This window comes from Pseudorca crassidens, chromosome 14 (assembly GCF_039906515.1).
Source record: "Pseudorca crassidens isolate mPseCra1 chromosome 14, mPseCra1.hap1, whole genome shotgun sequence".
Classification (NCBI taxonomy): domain Eukaryota; kingdom Metazoa; phylum Chordata; class Mammalia; order Artiodactyla; family Delphinidae; genus Pseudorca; species Pseudorca crassidens.
The window spans coordinates 33,670,676-33,692,572 of record NC_090309.1 but is presented as its reverse complement, the minus strand read 5'-3'; the positions used below and the strand labels follow the sequence as shown (position 1 = coordinate 33,692,572).

The 21,897-nt window shown below is 36.8% G+C and overlaps 1 protein-coding gene across 2 annotated transcripts in view; it reads right to left on the bottom strand.

Annotated features, from left to right (window-relative positions):
- PPP3R1 (protein phosphatase 3 regulatory subunit B, alpha) overlaps positions 1-21,897 on the bottom strand; it is a 113,218-nt gene that overhangs the window by 4,685 nt on the left and 86,636 nt on the right. For both annotated transcript variants that reach the window (XM_067704865.1, XM_067704866.1), the window contains 3 exons: positions 5,450-5,626; positions 4,303-4,362; positions 2,592-2,776 (listed from right to left, as the gene is read on the bottom strand). In XM_067704865.1, the coding sequence (XP_067560966.1) occupies positions 2,592-2,776; positions 4,303-4,362; positions 5,450-5,626 (422 nt within the window). The remainder of the gene's footprint in view (positions 1-2,591; positions 2,777-4,302; positions 4,363-5,449; positions 5,627-21,897) is intronic.

The window sequence follows — 21,897 nt, the reverse complement described above, 5'->3', positions numbered from 1 at the left end:
GGAACTGAGCCTTTCAGGGATTCCACTTATAAACCAAGTTGCTTCTCAGCTTTCCAAGTTTCTAGCTTAGAATTTTTACTCCTGTCTGCTAAACCAATTAACCATTCAACTTTATAAGTTGCCAAATCTAGTTAACTATCCTCTCTGCTATTCACTTGGTCCTTGTGGGTTTATAACCTTTTGTTTTTAACCCATTTAATTTCAGTGGAGGTTTGAGAGGAAGCAAAAGTAAATAGATGTGTTCAGTCCACCAACTTTAATCCTGTCACTAATCATTTATAATATTTGTGCATGGTAAAGTATTCTGAAAATGTTAAAGTAGGTATGTAGTATGTGATCTTATTTAAAATAACTTCCTTGGGACTTCCCTGGTGGCTCAGTGGTTAAGAATCCGCCTGCCAATGCAGGGGACACAAATTCAAGCCCTGGTCCGGGAAGATCCCACATGCCATGGAGCAATTAAGCCCATGCACCACAACTACTGAGCCTGCGCTCTAGAGCCCATGAGCCACAACTACTGAGCCTATGCACCACAACTACTGAAGCCCATGCGCCTAGAACCCATGCTCCGCAACAAGAGAAGCCACTGCAATGAGAAGCCCATGCACCACAACGAAGAGTAGACCCCGCTCGTCGCAACTAGAGAAAGCCCATGGACAGCAATGAAGACCCAATGCAGCCATACATACATACATACATACATAAACTGTCTTTCTCTTTCACTGTTATAGCTTAAGAAATCAGAATAAAGAAAAATCAATGAAGCCAAAGTTAAGAGCTTGATAAATGTTCCAAAAAGTTGGCTTAATACACAAAACATTTTTCTTCATTCCTGAACTATGCCCTCCAAAAATACAAGTAAAGGCAATTTATCACAAAATGCTGAAAAACAAACTCAAAGCTTAGCTTATGTCTTCAGTGTAAATAGTACCATTTCTATACCTAGGGATGTATTTTAATTTCCTTTCACTGGTAAGTGATTTACATGCAAGTTTTAGTTTATATTTACTAAATGCAAGTAGTCTTCACTTATATACATCCTTTCCATTAACACTCCAGTCAAGAGTTTCCCTTTTTTGTTTTGTTCCCTCAAGTCTTGCAATTATTCTTTTTTCCTTCTTTCGAAAACTGGCTGCTACCTATGATGCCACTACCAGCATGGTCTCAGGTCGCACACAATGCGATGTCCGTCCACGGGAGTCCTTCAGCAAGTACTGGCAACAGTGAAGGAGGAAGGACTTCCCTGGTGGCGCAGTGGTTAAGAATCCACCTGCTAATGCAGGGGACACGGGTTAGAGTCCTGGTCTGGGAAGATCCCATATGCCGCGGAGCAACTAAGCCCATGCACCACAACTACTCAGCCTTCGCTCTAGAGCCCATGAGGCACAACTACTGAGCCCATAGGCCACAACTACTGAAGCCCAAGTGCCTAGAGCCTGCACTCGGCAACAAGAGAAGTCACCGCAATGAGAAGCTCATGCACCGCAACAAAGAGTAGCCCCCGCTCGCTGCATCTAGAGAAAGCCCGTGCACAGCAACAAAAACTCAACGCAACCAAAAATAAATTAATTAATTTATAAAAAAACAGTGAGGGAGGAGACACAACGGAGGGACAGGACACAGAGCAGTACCACCTGGCACGGGTTCCAAATCTCAAGGCTCAAGCCTATCTAATCTCTTCCAAAAAGACCTCGAGTGTTCTTTAAACTAGAGCACCACCCTACTTTTTGAAACAAAATGCAAAGATAGTATTCCCTTGAGATGAAGAAAGATCCTTAAAGGATCACGTGAACTTCTACTTAAATGCTGAAGTAGATACTTAAGTCCTTATATAACACACAAAGTAATTTGTTTTCCCTGGTGTCATCTAAGTAAAAAATGAGAAGAAGAGGAAAGTCTTTTATAGAAAGATTTCCCAGTCATGACTGAAATTTTTCAAAACTTTTTCTTTGTTATCTTTGCCTTTCCTTTGCATTGCTCAGTATCTCTAGCTTACAGTTAAAACTGCTTTTAACACATCAAAAAGTTAGTATCTTTGCTTTAGGGGCAGGAGTAAAGAAGAGAAGTAGTAAACTGGAAGCTAAGCCGTTGCCCCAGTTTCCACCTAGAGCTAGTTGTCGAGGCCTTCCCACAACTGTAGCCCCTGCCTCTGTGGAGCCCTTGCCCCAGCGTACAAGGACTACCCATCAGTAGCTTAGAAAAATAAAATCACCCTTTTACAAGGCCTAGCTGCTGAGTTTAAGACGGACAGGGACTCCATTTCTGTTGTCCTCATGAAACCAAGCCTCTGGATTCCTAGCTGAAACTCATGAACTCATATTTCCCACAAAAGTATTTTCAAACAACCTAGCTGTTCATTTGGGAGGCTACCAATAATAAGTAAAAGTTACTAGTACCATTCTTGTGGCATTTTATCAGACAATCACTGAGAATAAAATCAGTAACACTTACAACAAAGAACATTTCAAAACCTTGAATATGGAGCAATTAGGCAAAATCAAAAGTAGAAATGTCTAGGGCAAAATAAAGGAATTCTCTATTAAGTGGTATTAAAAATGTTTTCATGAAGTGTAACTAATGAATGTACTTACAGCACAGAATTCTTCAAAGGATATTCTTCCATCTCCATCCTTATCTGCATTTATTATGGTTTTGTCCACGATTTGCTGTAACTGTGTATCTTTCAGATTGTTCCCCACCATCATCTTCAGCACCTGGAAGAGTTCCCCATTGGAAATATAGCCATCTTTATCCATGTCATAGATACGGAAAGCAACTAAAAAGAGAGTAAGGAAAATCAATGGCAAAATCAAAGGCAATCACAAACGAATACTTTCAATGAGAGAGAGAACAATAAGCTGCCAAACAATTAGAATTCTACTCTGAGGACAGCTCCTTCCTACACAGAGATGTCTCTAGGTGAAAATGGTTAAGAGTATATGGGCTATGGGACTTCCCTGGTGGTCCAGTGGTTAAGATTTCACCTTCCAATGCAGGCGGTGGGTTTGATCCCTGGTCAGGGAGCTAAGATCTCACATGCCTCATGGCCAAAAAACCAAAACATAAAACAGAAGCAACAAATTCAATAAAGACTTTAAAAATGGTCCACATTGGGCTTCCCTGAATCCGCCTGCCAGTGCAGGAGACACGGGTTCGAGCCCTGGTCCTGGAAGATCCCACATGCCGTGGAGCAGCTAAGCTCGTGCACCACAACTACTGAGTCTGCGTTCTACAGCCCGCGAGCCACAACTACTGAGCCTGTGTGTCACAACTACTGAAGCCTGCGTGCTAGAGCCTGTGCTCCGCAACAAGAGAAGCCACCACAACGAGAAGCCCATGCAGTGCAACAAAGAGTAGCCCCCGCTCGCCGCAACTAGAGAAAGCCCATGCACAGCAACGAAGACCCAATGCAGCCAAAAAATCAAAAAAAAAAAAAAAAAAAAAGGTCTACATTGAAAAAATCTTAAAAAAAAAAAAAGCGTATATGAGTCATGGAATCAAGACTGCTTTGGCCAATTAGTGTAGCCTAGTGGTAAGTTATTTACCCTTCCTAAGCTTCATTTTCTGCACATATTTAATTGGGGCTAATAATAGTTCTAACCTCTCAGGTTCTTTACAGTACCGAATGAGATAATATACAGTCAAAGACAGCAAATGCTATTACTATTATTCTCATTTGTATCAAAAAGAGTTCGTTTGCAAAGGATGTTTGCATATAGCCTGCACCTCAGAGAACTGTTATAAATACAACATCTCTCTAGTTAAGAGCTGAATGTTTTAAAAAGATATCAGATGTTCCCTATGATAGAGGCAGCCTATGTAAACCAAAATAGTGGACTTCTGGCTAAATAATTCTGAATACAACGAGTGTAAATAAAGTTAACCTAATCATATTAGAGCATTTCTTCTCACTTTCATGCCAACATTTTATAATAACTATAAATGGAATATAATCTTTAAAATTGTGAATCACTATATTGTACACTTGTAACTTATAAAACACTGTACATCAACTATACTTCAATTAAAAAAAATCTCTTATCTAAGACATGTAATTCATATGGCTGTAGAAGGAAATTCTATTTTCCTTCTATCCAACTAAAAGCAACAATGACACATCATTAAAAAATGCAAACTGCAAATGTCCAGAAAGGATTTTCTCCAGAATGTAAAATTTTTGTTATGTTTACTAAGGATCTAGAATAAAAGACATCTTTTAGAATATTTTAAAAGGAGGTTATAATGCAGTATGGGGTAGTGGTCTTAAGAGGGAGAATGAACTCAGTGAAGAGAAATACTTACACCTCAACTTCTGTTCCTTATCTCCTTTGACACTGAACTGAGAGACTCCCTCAATGAACTCTGAATAAGAATAAAATATGTTTACAAATCAGAAGTTTCAATTTTTTACAAAGAAAAACAACACATACCCACACACACACACACACACACACACACACAAACCCCTACGTGCTGACAAAAAGATATTTTCTTGCTGCAAAAGAAAATATTACTAGCTGTGTTTAAAACTGAAAAAGCCAAATTTGAAACTTCGTAACAAACGAGGTTCTATATATATACATTTTAATCTGAACCTGGAGTTCTCTAAAGTCAAATCAATTTAAACAAATATTTACTTACGCTACAGAGCATAACACTCAAAAAAAAAACCCATATTCTTTAAGCTATTTAACTCTTTTTTCTTAGAATATGACAAAAGGAGGCTTTAAAAAAATTTACATTGTTTGGCAGAAAAAAAAAAATTTTGGATTTCTGGCTCCAAAATTCAGAATCATTTAAATAAACTGTGGGATGTTTCATTAACAAATGGTCATTTTTCTTCACTGCCTGCTAAACACTAAATCATAACCAGTTTTAAAGCCCTTCACTTATAATCCAATTCCTCAAACTAAAATAACAAAATCTGTTGATTCCCTGGTGAAATGAAATGTTTATTTACTTTAAAGTGTAGAATCAAATGGTTAATATTAGCAAAAGCGCTACTGTCTTCGTAAAATCTTAGATTAACTAAATTAATCCTTTCTATGATAATAGTCATATCCTTATTACTTCAGCTTACTTTTTATTGCTGACTTAGTATTAAGTCTCATTCTTTTATAAAAGGTTTTAAAAATGTAGCTTCTAATATTGTAAGTTTCCCTAAAGTGAGATTAATTTTCGAACAACAAAAGAAATTCTAAATCCCATTTTTCAGATTACCTTAAAGGGCAATTTGATCATTTATGACCCCAAAAGTAAAAGATCTTATTAGCCCATTAAGGTTCATATATCACAGACTTTGAGGTTTTAATGTAATCTATCTTTATAAGAAAACCAGTAATACACATTCAAGAAAAACTAAATTTTTCAGACATTTTTGTACACAGAGCTGTAAGATGCTATTCACAGATTATCTAACTGGTAGTTTAAAAAAAAACTACTTCCTTACCTTTAAAGTCTACTTCTCCATTCCCATCTGTGTCAAATATATCTATTACTCGCTGTACTAAGGGATTCTGTTGTAACTCAGGCAGAGACATGAACTCTTCCACACTCAAAGAACCAGAATTGTCCAAATCGAGCTTCTTAAATCTCTTTCCTAGCCTTTTAATTTCATCAGCATCAACTAAAAGCAAACAAAAAGAGGCAGCAAGATTTAACAAACGATTTTGTGATAATTATAGGAAAAAAATTCACCACTTATCCAAGAGTTTAATTTCCAATTTAAAGAGTTGCATATACGATTGACTAATTTCTTATAACAAAGAAAATATATCATAAAATTTTTTTTGTTACCCTTTTGTTTGTCTGCACCTGCCATAACATACAACCAACTGTATGCTGAGTAAGATATTACAAGATTAACAATGCTAAGCTGATCATGGAAGTCACGTGGTTTTACCAGGCAGACTAAATCAATCTCTATGTACCAGGCACTCTAATTTTCACTTATCTTGTAAAATTTTAATTTAGTTTATTTCTAGCAGTTCGTGGTTCAAAATTTGAACATGGTTTGAACACAGTTCAATATTCAAAGCCTCCCTCCAACGTTGCCAGCTTCTTGAATATTCTTCTAAAGATATTCTTTGCAAATATGAGCAAAGAAAACCCAGCATTTTTAGATTTTAATCCTTTAATTAAATTTTTAAGAAAAAATTTTATAAAGGTTAAATTTTTAAAGGTTACTATCCGTTTACAGTTATTACCAATATCCTAAAAATCAGGCCCAGATCTTTAAAACAGATCAAACCCGCCTTGGCAGCACCATCAAGTGCTTCAGCTTTGCACTTCGTACAAGCTAAATATAAAGAATTCCAACTTTTGGCACCAACTTTCATCAAAGATTTTTTTCTGCTACTTGGGATCATACTCCCTTAAAACAGATGAACAAGGAAAAACAAACAAACCTCACCCTTTTGACTCATCTTGTGACTCAGAGATACTGTTTTTCATATGTTTTGCCAAGCTGAAACTCATGTTATTTTTCCACTTTTTGTAAGGATACCTTTGGGAGGATTATCTTTTTTAGTAGTTGGAAGTGCCTACATATTCAATTTACATTATATTATACAAAGTATTGTAATAGTTAATCTTATAGTCATACATATATGTATGTCTCTAAAATTTAAGATATTAAAAACTTAGATATTTTAGTCTGAGTTTATAATATAGGTATATATTATAATAATATAGGTATATATTATAATAATATAGGTATTACTATGGAATGTTTACATGGAAAACAGCAAATTAAATTGTTGAGACCATACCCAGATCACTGCACCCTTGAATATACTCAGGAATAAATGTGAAATCTAGATGGTTTCCTATTTTAACAAGTGATTTCAAGAATATTATTACCACATAAAATAATTAAGAAGTTGCCTTTAGAGAGCTCATGTTGCTACAGTAAGTTTAAATAAATATTTCCAACTGGACATATTAACGCTAGAGAGTATATAATATTAATAGAGATAGAAAGGTTGCTTATTCATTCATCATCTTCTCAGATGAAGAAACATTAACCACCTCTCTTTATTATACATATATTTTTTATCATTTAGAAAAAAAGAATGTAAGAGATTCCCAACAGTAGCAAAGAGATGCAGGCCTCTGGCTCTTCAAGCACTGTTATTACTATACACACACACCAAGCTGCTACTCCACTGTTAGGTGATTTTGAGGTTTCTCACCATGAAAAGGAAAAGGAATAAGCAGAATGGTAGAAAAATAAATTTTCCTCAAATTTTAGCCAATTCTCCAAATTTGTAAAGCAGTAATAAGTAGCAACAAGACTACTCCTTCAGGAAATTCTTTTAATAGCCACTTTATAAATAATTTATTACCTATTAGTCCATAAACAATTTAAAACAAAATAAAGCAAGTCTTATCAAATCCTCCTAGTGATAATAGTATCTTCAAAGAAACAACTAAATGCAATGTGGGATCCTGAATAGAATTCTGGAAAAGAAAAACTTTCCAGTGTCACAATTTCTTTTTTCACTAAAATATACAGTTTAACAGTACTGTAAAAATATTAATTTCTTGATTTTGATAAAGATAATTGCACTTTAAGTCTGTGAGATGTTACCATCAGAGGAAGCTTGGGTGAGTGATATTTGGGAACTCTATGATTTTTGCAACATTTTTGTAATTTTTCCTTAAGCCTCCTCCTATTTGTAACAACTCTTAATTTTTCTCCTTGTGTTTCATGACTTTGAAACTTCTGATCCAGTATTTTGTAAAATATCCCTCAGAGTGAGTTGCTGATGTTTTTTTCATGATTAGAATGCTTTGGGGCAAGAATACCATAGAAATGATATGTCCTTCGCAGTGCATCATTATCAAGGGGTTCATGTCAACATGTCTTTTCACTAGTGATGCTAATTTTGATCACTTGGCCAAGGTGGTTTCTGCCAGATTTCTCCACTATAAATCTACAATCTTTCCCTCTGTATTAAAATATATTGGGAGGGGGCTTCCCTGGTGGCGCAGTGGTTGAGAGTCCGCCTGCCGATGCAGGGGACACGGGTTCGTGCTCCGGTCCGGGAAGATCCCACGTGCCGGGGAGCGGCTGGGCCCGTGAGCCATGGCCGCTGAGCCTGCGTGTCCAGAGCCTGTGCTCCACAACGGGAGAGGCCGCAACAGTGAAAGGCCCGCGTACCGCAAAAAAAAAAAAAATATTGGTGGGGGAATACTCTGAGACTATTCAAATATCCTACTTTCTCCTCAAACTCTGATCTAATTGGAGCATCATCTAGGTAGGTCTTGTTTGCAAAATTTTATTACTGTGGTATTGCCTAATAATGATTTTCTTTTTCCCTCATTATTAACTGGACTGTTCCTGTCAAAAAACAAAACAAAACAAACCTGTCCCCTTTCCCTATTTGTTTCTTTATTCAATTATTCGTATCAGCATGGATTCATGGGTACTTATTTTATCCTATGGGTTAAAATCCAATGTCACATTACCGGTTAACCAAATTATTCCAGCTTTCTTCTTTAGGTACTACCTCAAGCTGGCTCCTGTGTGACTTTTCAACAATCCCCAATTTGAGCATTTCCTTATTTTCTGGCACCATAAAATGTTCCATTCTCATCCTGACTATGTATTTAAGAAGATATGCCCCAATCTCGTTTGTATGGCAGGATATTTAGAACTATGCTATAGAATGAAAACTATAGATCCCTAATAAGGGATCTTAGAGGTACTGTGGAAAGAGCCCTCAGATATGATAAAATTACCTATGGAGAAACATGTGTTTTTTTTTTTTAATTTATTTTTATTTCTGGCGGCTTTGGGTCTTCGTTGCTGCACGTGTGGGCTTTCTCTAGTTGTGGCGAGCGGGGGCTATTCTTGTTGCGGTGCGCAGGCTTCCCATTGCGGTGGCTTCTCTTGTTGCGGAGCACAGGCTCTAGGTGCGCGGGCTTCAGCATTTGTGGTGTGTGGGCTTCAGCATTTGTGGTGCGTGGGCTCAGTAATTGTGGCTCGTGGGCTCTAGAGCGCAAGCTCAGTAGTTGTGGCACACGGGCTTAGCTGTTGCACGGCATGTGGGATCTTCCCGGACCAGGGCTCGAACCCGTATCCCCTGCATTGGCAGGAGGATTCTTAACCACTGTACCACCAGAAGCCCCGAGAAACATGTATTGAATAACCTTGTAAAGACTAGCACAAGAATGAAGCCTTATAGTGTTGTCAATAGAAGCTATTGGGTAGTTTTTCAACATAAAGATTAATTTAAAAGTTTTAAAGTCTTCTGTAAAATTCATCTTCTACAAAAGTAATGACTGTATTTCCAATGTTATCCCAAATAAGAAATCAAAACCACTAGGGGGCGCAGATAAAACCTTCATAAGCAGCTCCAAAAAACTGCCTAATTTTGTAACCTTGTGATTACCCTAGCAGTCTAATATTTATATTCTACACAGAATACTTTAACAGAACAAAGCAAAGAAAGCTCCCTATTAATACTGAAAGAGAATCAAAAGGGCATATTATGAAAAATGGACATTTGTGCTGTGTCTTTTCCTTACAAATGAAAAACTTTCATCCACTTTAAAAGGTCTAGGTTCTAGAGGTATATCATAATTTTCTAATGCAAGAGGCAACACATGCTCTTGGTGTTTCTAGATTAAAATTATGACACACTTAAAAATTATTAATTATCAAATATACAAGAGCTACACATCAGCACCAACAAAAGAATTATCAAGTTGTAATCAAAACGCTAAAAAGAAATTTTAAACCAACTTTGGGAAATAACTGATATTCCAAAAAGGCATTATTAAATATACAATTCTACAGGTTTTGACAAACATATACACCTACGTAAGCAGCACTGCAATCAAGACAGAAGCACATTTCTATCATCCCAAAATGTTTCCTAAGGTCCTTTCCAGTCAATCACAAACACACCGCACCCCCTCCCCACCACAACCCTAGGCAACCACTGTCCTGCTTTCTGTAACTAAATTCTGTCTAGAATTTCACATAAATGGGATCATAGATACGTACTCTTGTGTCCATCTTCCTTTTCTCGTTAAGTTTTTGACACTAATCCAAGTTGTTTCATATGTCAGTAGCTTCTTCCTTTTTATGGCACAGTAGTATATATATAGTCCATTGTACGGATATACTACAATCAGTTTATGCATTCATCTGTTAACAGACATTCCTATTGTTTCGTTTGGGACTATTAGGAATAAAGATTCTAAGAATATTATACTTAAGTCTTTTTGTAAACAAATGTTTTCCTGGAATTGCTGGGTCATAGGGTAAGCATACATTTGACTTTCAGAAACTGTTAAAAAGTTTTCCAAAGTGGTGTACCATTTTACACTCCCACTGGCAATATCTGAGAATTCCAGGAGCTCTACACCTCCTTGCCAACTCGTGAAATTGTGAGTCTTTCTAAGTTTAGCCACTCTGCTGGGTGGCAGCACTATGCAATTATAGTTTCAGCCTGCGTTCCTCTGAGGATTAATTATCTTGAGCATCTTTTTCATGTGATTATTGGCAGCTGATATATCTTCATTTAAGTGACTTCAAATATTTTACCCTTTTAAAAGGTGGGCTGTCTTTAAAAAGTTGTCTGATTCTCTCTTTATACTGATTAGTGCAAGTCCTTTGTCAGGTGTAGGCATTTCAAGTATCTTCTCCCAGCTTATAAGCTGCCTTTAAGGAGCAAAAACCTTCAATTTTGTGAAACCCATTTTTTTCTTTTATGATTCATGTTTTACAAATAAACTAAAAATCCTTGCCTATGGTGGTCGTGAAGATTTTCTCTGATGTTTTCTTCTAGAAGTTCCATAGTTGTGGCTTTTATGTTTAAATTTTTGACCCATGTTTTTTGTACAAGTAAGGGTAAACTTTTATTCCAGTTATTTTGTTCAAAAGGCTCCCCTTACACTGGTACCTTTGATGTTTTTGTCAAAAATCAGTTAACTGTATAAAGTAACATGTTGTACACCTTAAATTTACACAATGTTACATGTCAAATATCCAATTAAAAAAAATTTTTTTAATCAATCAATGGACTGCCCTGGTGGCGCAGTGGTTAAGAATCCACCTGCCAATGCAGGCGACACGGGTTCAAGCCCTGGTCCGGGAAGATCCCACATGCTGTGGAGCAACTAAGTCCATGCGTCATAGCTAGTGAGCCTGCGCTCTAGAGCCCGTGTGCCACAGCTACTGAAGCCTGCACGCCTAGAGCCCGTGCTCCACAACAAGAGAAGCCACCGCAATGAGAAACCTGTGCACTGCAACGAAGAGTAGCCCCCGCTTGCAACAACAAAGACCCAACACAGCCAAAAATAAATAAATAATTAATTAAAGAAAAAAATGTTTTTATCGAGTATAGCTGAATAAAAGACTAGAGTTATTTAAAAAAAAAATCAATCGAATACACACACATGGGTTTATACCCTCTACTCTGTTCTACTGATTTATTTATCTTATGCTAATACCACAGTTTTATGTTTTAGTCTTTAAATCAGGGAACACTGTCCTCACACTTCGTTGTTCTTTTTCAAAATTGTGCCAGCTCTTCTAAGACCTGGGTTTTCCCATATAGAATTAACAATTATTTGGTAATTTTTATTAAAACCCTGCTGAAAATGATTGGGATTGTCTTGAATCTACAGATCAATCTGAGTAGAACTGATACCTTAACAGTGTCAAAGTCTTCCAATCTATGAATATGGTACCTCCCTCCATTTACTTAGGTCTTTTTAAGTTTCTCTCAGTGATGTTTCGTAGTCCGGTGTATAGATCTTACATATATTTGGTTAAATTTACACTTGAATATCCCAATGTTTTTATTCTATTATAAATGGTATTTTTGTCAATTTCATTTTGTTTTCAATTGTTCACTGCTGTTATAGAGAGATTCCACTGCTTTTTGTATATTGCCCTTGTATCCTACAATCTTGCTAATAAGTTCACTTCTTATTTCTAGGAACAGGATTTACTAAATACACAACCATGTCATCTGAGAATAAAGACAGCTTTACTCCTTCCTTTCCAATCTGAACGTATTACGTTTCTTCTACTGGACTTAATGTACTGGCTAGAACTTCTAGTACAGTTTTGACTACTATTGGTCAGAGTAAAAAACTACTTTTTTCCCCATGGAAAGCATTCAGTCTTTCATCATTAAATAAGTATGATGTTAGCTATAGGTTTTTGGTAGGTGCCCTTTATCAGGTTGATATAGTTCCCTTCTGTCCCTAATTTGCCAAAACTATTAATCATGAGTGGCTACTGAACTCTGTCAAACAAATGCTTTGCTACAACTATTAAGAAGATGTTTTTTCTCTTTTATTACATCAATATAGTGAATTACATTAATTGATATTTCTAGATAAAATCGTACTCCTGGGATAAACTCCACTTGACCATGCTTTACTGTCCTTTTTACATATTGTTGGATTTGACTTACAAATATTTAAGGATTTTTACACATATGTTCATGGTGAATACTGGTCTACAGTTTTCTATAATGTCTTTGGTACTGCTATTGGTATAACGCTAGCTTCTATTTTCTTAAGGATTCTTTATTTTTTTCCATTAAATGTTTGCTAGAATTTACCAGTAAAGCCATCTGGGCCCTGGAGTTTTCTTTGTGGGAAAGAATTCAATTTTATTAATAGATATAATGCTATTAAGATTTTCTATTTCCTTTTGTGTCAGTTTTAGGAACAGGCATACCTTGAAGATATCGCAGGTTTGGTTCTAGACCACTGCAAAATAGCAAGTCACATGAATTTTTTGGTTTCCCAATGCGTATAAAAGTTATGTTTACACTATATTGTAGTCTATTACGTATGCAACAGCATTGTCTAAAAAAAACAATGTACATACCTTAATTTAAAGGTAAATTAAATTATGCTAAGTTTAATTAATAAATTATGCTAAAAATGCTAACCACCATCTGAGCCTTCAGCAAGTCGTAACAGAAACATCAAAGGGGCTTCCCTGGTGGCACAGTGGTTGAGAGTCCACCTGCCGATGCAGGGGACACAGGTTCGTGCCCCAGTCCAGGAAGATCCCACATGCCATGGAGCGGATGGGCCTGTGAGCCATGGCCACTGAGCCTGCGCATCCGGAGCCTGTGCTCCGCGACGGGAGAGGCCACAACAGTGAGAGGCCCGCGTACCGCAAAAAAAAAAAAAGAAACATCAAAGATCACTGATCACAGATCACCATAACAAATATGATAACAATAGTGAAAAAGTTTGAAATATCGCGAGAATTACCAAAATGTGACAAACAGACGCAAAGTGAGCAAGTGCTGCTGGAACAATGGTATCAATACACTTGCTTTATACAGGGTTGCCACAAACCTCCAGTTTGTTTAAAAATTTTTAAAAAGCCAAGAAACAGTATCTGTGAAGCACGATAAAGTGAAGTACAATGAAAAGAGGGCTGCCTGTATTCGTTTTTTCAAGGAATTTGTCTTGTTTCATCCAACGTGTAGAACTTATTGGAATAAAACTGTTTATAAAATTCCCTAGTTATTCTTTTAACATCTGTAGGTATGTAAGTGATGTCAGTTGTTTCGTTACTAATATTGTTAACTGTGTTTTCTTTCTTTCTTCTAGAATGCTTCTTCAAAATGTGAATGCTATGTACCACTAACTTCCTCCTACCTTAGGTAAAAGATACAGTCAAAAATGATTCACCACCTCAAAACTCACAAAGGCAAATGAATACTGTCCAAAGATGTCACAAAAGAAGCTACACACTTAATCCTAAAAATACCTTCTTACAACTGTCTTCAAAGCTCACTGAGTTTCGGGAGAAAATCTGTAATAGAAAAGCCATGTAATGTAAAAAGTTGGAAGAAACCTTGGAGATGAAAAACTCCAGATGAGGATAAAGACCCAGAGAGTTAAGTAAGTTGCTCAGCCTGTAAAGCTTGATGGCAAAAGCTGGGCGACGGGATTTCTTGAAATACTTTCCGATCTAATTTCTTTCCTTGTTAGTTACATCAGAAGAGTTAACATAGAAGGTTAGGCTAAGAGATACTAAACACTGCTGTTCCTCAACCTGCACTCTTGGGCCAAGTATGGAGAAAAGGGAATAATAAGAATATTTCCACTTCAGGTAGATAAAAATCAAACAACATATTTTTAAGATGTTCTCCTACTGGTTTTCCTGCTGAAGGTGTTTGTATTACTGTTGTTCTTCTCTTTTCGGTTTATTTACATTGTGGTTCAAATGAGAATATGCAATAAGCATATATTTATAAGATCATAAAAGCACATCTTCAAGTTTTCTCACTAAGTTATTAATAACCCTGGCTTGAAAGTCACACACTTTTTTTCTTTTAACCTAAGTATACCGTGTAGGTCAGTAACATATCTTAATCAAAAGATATGGCTCTCAAAGAGTTCCACTGTTTTTGTACGTCAAATCCAACCCTAACCCATTATATCACATTCTCCAAGCTTTTCTTTTATCTTTTCCTATGATATGCTGCAGTTAAACATATTAGTTGCACTTTTCTTTAGCTTTGTTATCAGTCCCCACCACCAACTCCCCCCAAAATATGGTATTTTCACAAAAGCATGCATATTCAAGAGTCTTCTTTTACTTTCAGCCCCATTTAGTCAAAAGACTTATTTATGGCTGCTCGAGAGCTCAATCTGGTTTATCGCCAAGAATGTAATACTGCATCCCCAGTCTCTGCTTTTTTCCCTTGCTGCCTTGCCTTTTACCTTAACATTAAGAAATTCCAGCATACAATTTATATAATGACTTTTACTTTCTTCTTGATGACATCTTCCACGGACAATTCTGGCTTCTTGCTCTAATTTGAACCACCTGCTTTCCAGGTCCCTGGCATAGTTGTTATCCCGGGATCTTCACTGCTGTCTTAAGAGATTTAGTTTCTTGGATCTTGTTTCATCTTTTTTCTCTAACTGCTCCTTCATTTTTCTGGGTACATATTCAAGAAGGTATGAAAGGTAAATTTGCCAAGTCCTTACATTTCTGGAAATGTCTTTAATTTGGCCTCTCACCTGAGTAATCATTTGGTTGCTATCTAGATTTAGGAACTCAGAACGAACTTTGAATTAACTGCCCTATTGCTTTCTAATATCTATTGCTGCTGCTAAGAAATCCAATGCCAGTAGACTCTTATTCTTTTTGAGGCCAACCTTTTCCCTGTCTAGCAGCTCTTAGGATTTTCTTTTTGCTCTTGGACTTTTAGAACTACAAAAGAGGTTGACACCAAATGGAGATCTTTTTTCATCTAAACTTCCCGAGTATCAGAATGCTCTTTCAATCAGAAAATACGATTTTTTAGGTGAAGAAAATTTTCTCCTACTATTTCACTGATTATTTTTGCTTTTATTTCATGTAATATAACTTTTGAGATGTCTTTTAGACAGATGCTATTACATTCTGTATTTGTTCTCCAAGTTCCTCTTTTCTTGCGTATTTTTCCATCTCTTTTGCTCTAACATTCTGAGGGAGATCCAAGAATTTATACTTTTGCTAAATGGCTAGCTAGGCTTTCTTAAACCAGCTAAAGTAACTGTCTTCTACATACCAGCTACAAAATTACTCAATTTTGTGGTAGACTGTGAAATTACTACATGCCATGGACTTCACTGCTGAAACTACCAATTTGTTAAGTGCTACCATGATGCCAAAATTTGACAGTATGGATAAAGAAAACAGAGCTAGCACTTCACTTTTCTTAAGACTACTCATCTAAAAACCTGAAATTTTTAGAATACAGTAAACAATCCAGGCATTGTTTTTTAAAAAGGTACTGTGATGGCAAAACAAGGTAGCAACTTCAAGCCTAGGCGTTCAAGTTCGTGCACTATACTTCATTACTCAGCAATAAAGCTTTACTGAAAGAAAACAGAATATAAGTAATTCTCAGTGGACTAGGTGAAATAAATTAGAGTTCAGGATCACTAATTACTAAGTAAATGATAAATCATGGCTGGTAGATTAAGCAGCATGAATTATTTGATACATTTATGAAGATTTAAACCTAAAGTAACAAGTGTACAAGTCAATTTCAAAGTTAGTGACATAAAATTTTTATGGATATTAAAAGTTTCCTCCAAAGATTTCTGAGATGATAAATAAAGATTTGGGAGTAAACCAGAAATTACTCTTTAGAACACACATCACTGAAAAATTCAAGTGAACTGGAGGGCACGAGGCGCTGGCGGGACGTGGGCCTGCAAAACCATGAGCGAAGCGGGTTCGAGCCCTCGACGGTGGGCGCGAGTGTCCCGCCTGCTCTCCTTTAGCGCAACCCATCGGCTCCACAGGAGGCAATTATGAAGCCCCTTGATCATAAGAAGCTGGATCTGGATGTGCCATATTTTGTAGATGTCGTAAGACGACAGAAAATGTAGCTGTTTATATCTGGGAAGACCTTCAGAAATTTCTTCCTGCAGGAGTTCTTCATAAAGTAAAAGTATATGAGGGCTTCCCTGGCGGCGCAGTGGTTGAGAGTCCGCCTGCCGACGCAGGGGACACGGGTTCGTGCCCCGGTCCGGGAAGATCCCACTTGCCGCGGAGCGGCTGGGCCCGTGAGCCATGGCCGCTGTGCCTGCACATCCGGAGCCTGTGGTCCGCAACAGGAGAGGCCACAACAATGAGAGGCCCGCATACAGCAAAAAAAAAAAAGCATATGAAACTGACAATAATATTGTAGTCTATAAAGGAGAATAACTCTTAGAGGTTAGTACTATAGAATGATTTAATTTCTTTCCATATTTGAAGAAGATCTTCATCCCCTTGGACAATTAAGAAGTCATCACATAATTGTTACATCTCCGAATTGTGTTCTGGAGCACTTGATTTACCGGAATCATTGTGAGTAAGACCTGTTTTAAACTCAAATCTATCTTAAAACCAAATTGTAATGTATTCTGAGTATCATTTAAAGAGTGTTTCACCTATAGATTAAAATCATTTCAGCAACAAAAGAAAAAAATTAAAGTGAGTTAAGCTGGTACATATAAGAAAGAAAACATAAAAGAATGCAGAAAAAAATAAATGTAAAATATTTAAAGCAAACTCAAAAAAAAAGAATGCAGAAATGAAGGAGGAAATCAAATTAACTTTAGATTAACCTTTTCAGTGAAAAAGTTTTGTTTTCAAAACAAAGAAAAACCCTAGTCTAAGTAAAGAATATGAACATGTAAACCTCGCTGAGACAACTGACTGTGAGCAGAAATTAACAGCACAAATTGAAGTCAATATCTCTATGTTTTCAAGTCACTTGTAAGTATTTAAACCAGAAACAAAACTGATTGAATGAGACTGTTTACTCAAAATGAGAGCAGTGTCCTAATGGCTAAAGGTGTCTTCAAGGTTTCTACAGATAGTTCATTATGCAAAGGGAAACGTTCCTTCAGAGGCTGCCAAGCTCCTCTTGGTTCACCTTCTAACGAAAGAAAATTGAGAAAGCTCTTCAGATAAAAGACTGTTTTAGTCTTTCATCTACATTCAATCTACAAAATAGTCCCTCTGTTCACCAACTTTATCAAAATTATTCAGAATTATACTGGTTTTATCAACAGTAAAAAAATATTAGTTGAATCTGACTTTCCACTCATACTTCCTCCCGTGCTCCAAACTAGCCCTCTGCTGAACTATCTAACCTAGTATCTTGCACTCAGCCACTTTTCCAAATTATCATGCCAAGTTACAACCACAGTCTCAACTTTGAGCAAATCACCCCAACAGAGTATACATTTCCTACTCCAGACAGGCTAGCCAACAGACAGAAACAAAGTCACAATGGCCTAAAATAATTTAACTCAACAAAAAGCAAACACTCAATTAAGAGACAAAAAAAAAATCAGAGAATACCTAACTATGTCTTAGACAAGTCCAGTTTTGCCTAAAATCATTCATGTAGACAAACATAACATTAAACTTGTAAGAGTTACTATAAGAGAGGCTGTACAGTATTGTTATTAAAAATATAACTCTAGAGCACGACTGCTTGAGATTAAATCATGGTTTTGTTACTCTACCTGCTGCTGTGTGATCTCAGGCCAGTTATTGATGCCTGTTTTCTCATCTATACAATGGGGAAAGTAACAATATCTCTTTCATGAGGCTACTGTGAGGATTAAGACGGTAAATAAATGTATGTGAAATGCTTAGAACAGTGCCTGGCATGTGTTAATGCCATGTAAGTACTTGTTATTATTTATGAAAACAAGTGGGGTGATTGGTAACTACTGGGTTTTTCTAAAGACACAGCCTTTAAAATTATCCAACTAGCTGTCTCTACAGTCCAGCTCTGAGCTCTTACTAGCTTATTCAGTCAACAGATACTTACTCAGTATCTGCTCTATGCCAGGCATCGCACTTCCACTTCCACTGTCAATACCTCAAATCTTTTACGGGTGAAAATGAGTTCAACCGCCTCTTATTATTAAGGCTTGCTGTACTGCATGCCATACTTAACTATAATTGAATAATTACTTCTCCTTGATATTACTCTTAGTTATTTCCCGCCTCCTTTTTCCACTCATTAAAAAAAAAAAACAACTTTATAAAGGAAACTTTCAAACACGTACAAAGGTTGAGAGACTCATAAAATGAATCCCACATATCTATCACCCAGTTTCAACCACTGACACATTAGAATCTTATTTATACACCCACTTCAATTATTTTAGAGCAAATCCCAGACATACCATGTCCTTGTAACTGTTCAGTATTTATCATCTATCTCTAAGGTATTCTTTTACACCACAATATTATTACAACTAAAACATTAATTATTAATAATTAATTCCTTGATATTAAATAATCAGTGCTCAAATTTTCCCAAATAGCACAAATGATTTTACAGGTCTTTCCACTCCATCAGATTTAGCAATTAGGCAATGTGTCAATAAAATGAAGGTGACCATGGGAATTCCCTGGCGGTCCAGTAGTGAGGACTCTGTGTTCTCACTGCCAAGGGCCCAGGTTCGATCCCTGGTCGGTAAACTAAGATCCCACAAGTCACACGGTGTGGCCCCCCCCAAAAATAAATAAATAAAACAAAATAAATAAATACAAGGAAGGTGACCTTAATAACAACAGTGTCAGCAAAGTAGTAGGAGATGAAAGCCAGATTTGAGCAGGCAGAAATAAGGAAATGGAGATCACTGTATATGCTCATGCAAAGCTCAAATATGAGAAAGAAAGGAGAAGAACGGGGAGGCACGCGCAGGATCAGGATCAAAGGGGAGTTGATTATGTTTGTAACGTGAAGAAAAATGAAGACGCGGAGACACAGGTAAAAACAAAGAGAAACTAAAAACATAAGGTCCTAGAGATGAGAGGGGATGAGATCAAAAGCACAAGTGCCAAGGCTGACCTTGAATAAGAGAGGTATAACCTAAACTCTGATATTGAAAGGAAGGAGTTATTAAGCATGAGTACGAAAATGGGAAAATTTCCGTGTGTGGCAGGCAGGGGGTGATGGGGTGAGGAGGTAATGAGGTTAACACTTAAAAATGTTCTCGGTTTTCTTAAGCATTCGGAGATGAAAATCACTGATTAAAGGTAGGGTACTGGAAAGAATTATGCAGGGGGTTTAGATAAAACATTGAAGATCTGGATGGAATTTAAGGAAACTGAAAGGGACAAATGACCAGACAGGTGAAAGAATTAATCAGCATTCAAATCTTACGTAGATTTCAAAAAACAATTTCAAACATCACCCCTTCCATGAAGCTTTTCTTAATTTTCTTAACCAAAGGTAATTTTCCCTCCTTGGAACCTTTGCTTCTATTGCTCATAATGGTTTGTTTCCACTGTAAAAATTGATGCATTTCTTCTCTTTATCCCAGTAGCTAGACTGTAAGCATTCTGTGGGTACTTATCTGTGTGTCACAGGGTTAAAAACAGTACTTTACAGCATACAGTTTAGAATCTTACTACCGTTTTAAAAAAGAGCATAATTTAAATACTAAAAGAACATATGAGACAGTAACTACTAAGGTGAGAGGACTACTGAAGGCCTCACAGAGAACACAGACCTGAGCTAGGTCTGGAAAGGAAGAGAAAGCACAACTTGAACAGGGGAAGTGTAAAAAGTAAAGTGCCTCAAGGATTGGTTTTAACATTTCATACATGGTAACAGCTGTTTACAAACAACACTAAGCTCTCCCATTAATAAAGAAGTTTTGCAAATGAGCAAAACAAGACTTACTACAATGTGTGGGTGGGGAAAAAAGTGGTGGTTTTAATGTGAATACGTTCAAATTCATCCAAATCATGTATAAAATATATTCTAGTAAACCAATTAGAAAATAGAGGAAAACTACATTTTTACTGGATGACAGAAGAATTCAGACAGATTCATATCTAGTTGAACAATCACTGACAAGTACAGATCTTTAGTGACAAGGCTCAAATTTCATCAAAGCACAGATGAAGTCCTAAGAAAGAAGACTTACTAAGTTCTAAAGATAAAATGGAAAGAGATAGCTTTTAACACTGTATGAAATCTATTTCAAATACTTACTATTTAAAAAAACTTGGCTTTCACCATCCTGGATGTAGCGAGGGGAACATCCATCTTGCCTTTTGCCCTGGTACATTTTTCTTTGCAATCAGGTAAATGACCCTCAGTCCCAGATCTTAAAGGAGTGCAGAAGGTAAGAACCTGGGACATCTTGCCCCCTTAGGACCTCTGTTCCCTGACCAAGAAACAAAAACTAACCTCCTAGTACCTCATACTTTTCAGAGCTGTACTCCCAACAGCCTACCCCAACTCTATTTGCAGCCTGAATCCTAGCTAATTACAGGCTTCTACACCTCCTTCTTGCCCACTAGCAACAGGAGGAAAACACCACAGGCTCAAGCTGAACAGTAAGTGGCAAGGCACAATTCTGAGCAGAACTCTTTCAATTCTAAAGAAACTATACAACTGACATGTCAATTATGGCACAGACAAGAATTATAGATCTAGATAACACTCGGAGCACTAGTCTGTAAGTACTCTATCTTGACCACATTTCAGAGGTCAAACAAAAACAGCCATAGACAATGTGAGCAAATGGGCATGGCTGTGTTCCAATAAAACTTTATTAAAAAAACTGTAGGTAAGGCAGTAGTTTACCAACCTCTGGTCTAGAGAGTCATAATTAGGTTTGGTTTTGGTCAGTTCTAACAATACACTGGATACAACATTTTATCTTCATGTTTAAAACAGAAATACACACCTACATATGATCAAAATTATATAAGAAATTCATAAAGGAAAGCCTGGGAGGAAACAGTAAAATAAAATGTAAATAGTAGTACGGATGGCCAAACTATGGGTCATTGGTCATAGAGTATCACCATAAAAAAAAAGTTTAAGAAACTGTAGAAATTATAAAATGGAAAATAAAATGGATTAATAAACAAGTAATTTAAGCTTATGGTAACTGTTCTAAAGAAAATAAACAGGGTACTGCCCATGTCAGAGAGAATCTGAAGAGAGCATAGAAAGAGAAAACATCTCCGAAGAGGGGACATTTTATAGGAGACATTTATGCTGAGATCTGAAAGACGATGAAGTTGCTCAAGAAAAGAGCTGATGGAAGAGCATGTATCCAGAGCTCATAAGCAAGCAAAGGTGTTGATGAGAATGAAAGAAACTGACAAGTGTTCTGGGAAAATAAAGGAGACTAATGAAACAATGAGCAATGGGGAAATGGTTTTAATAAGACAAAAAAGAAGAGACATCTCATTGCAAAGTAAGATGTCTCCAAACAAGGCAGGACCAGCTTCATCAAACAGGGATGGCAGAAAGGGCAAGGAAGGTTCAGAAGACTTTGGGAATTCTGGGACCTCAGGACGGTATCTAAACTTACCAGCGTCCCCATTCCAATTCTCATGATCTCCCTCTTCCTCAATCATTG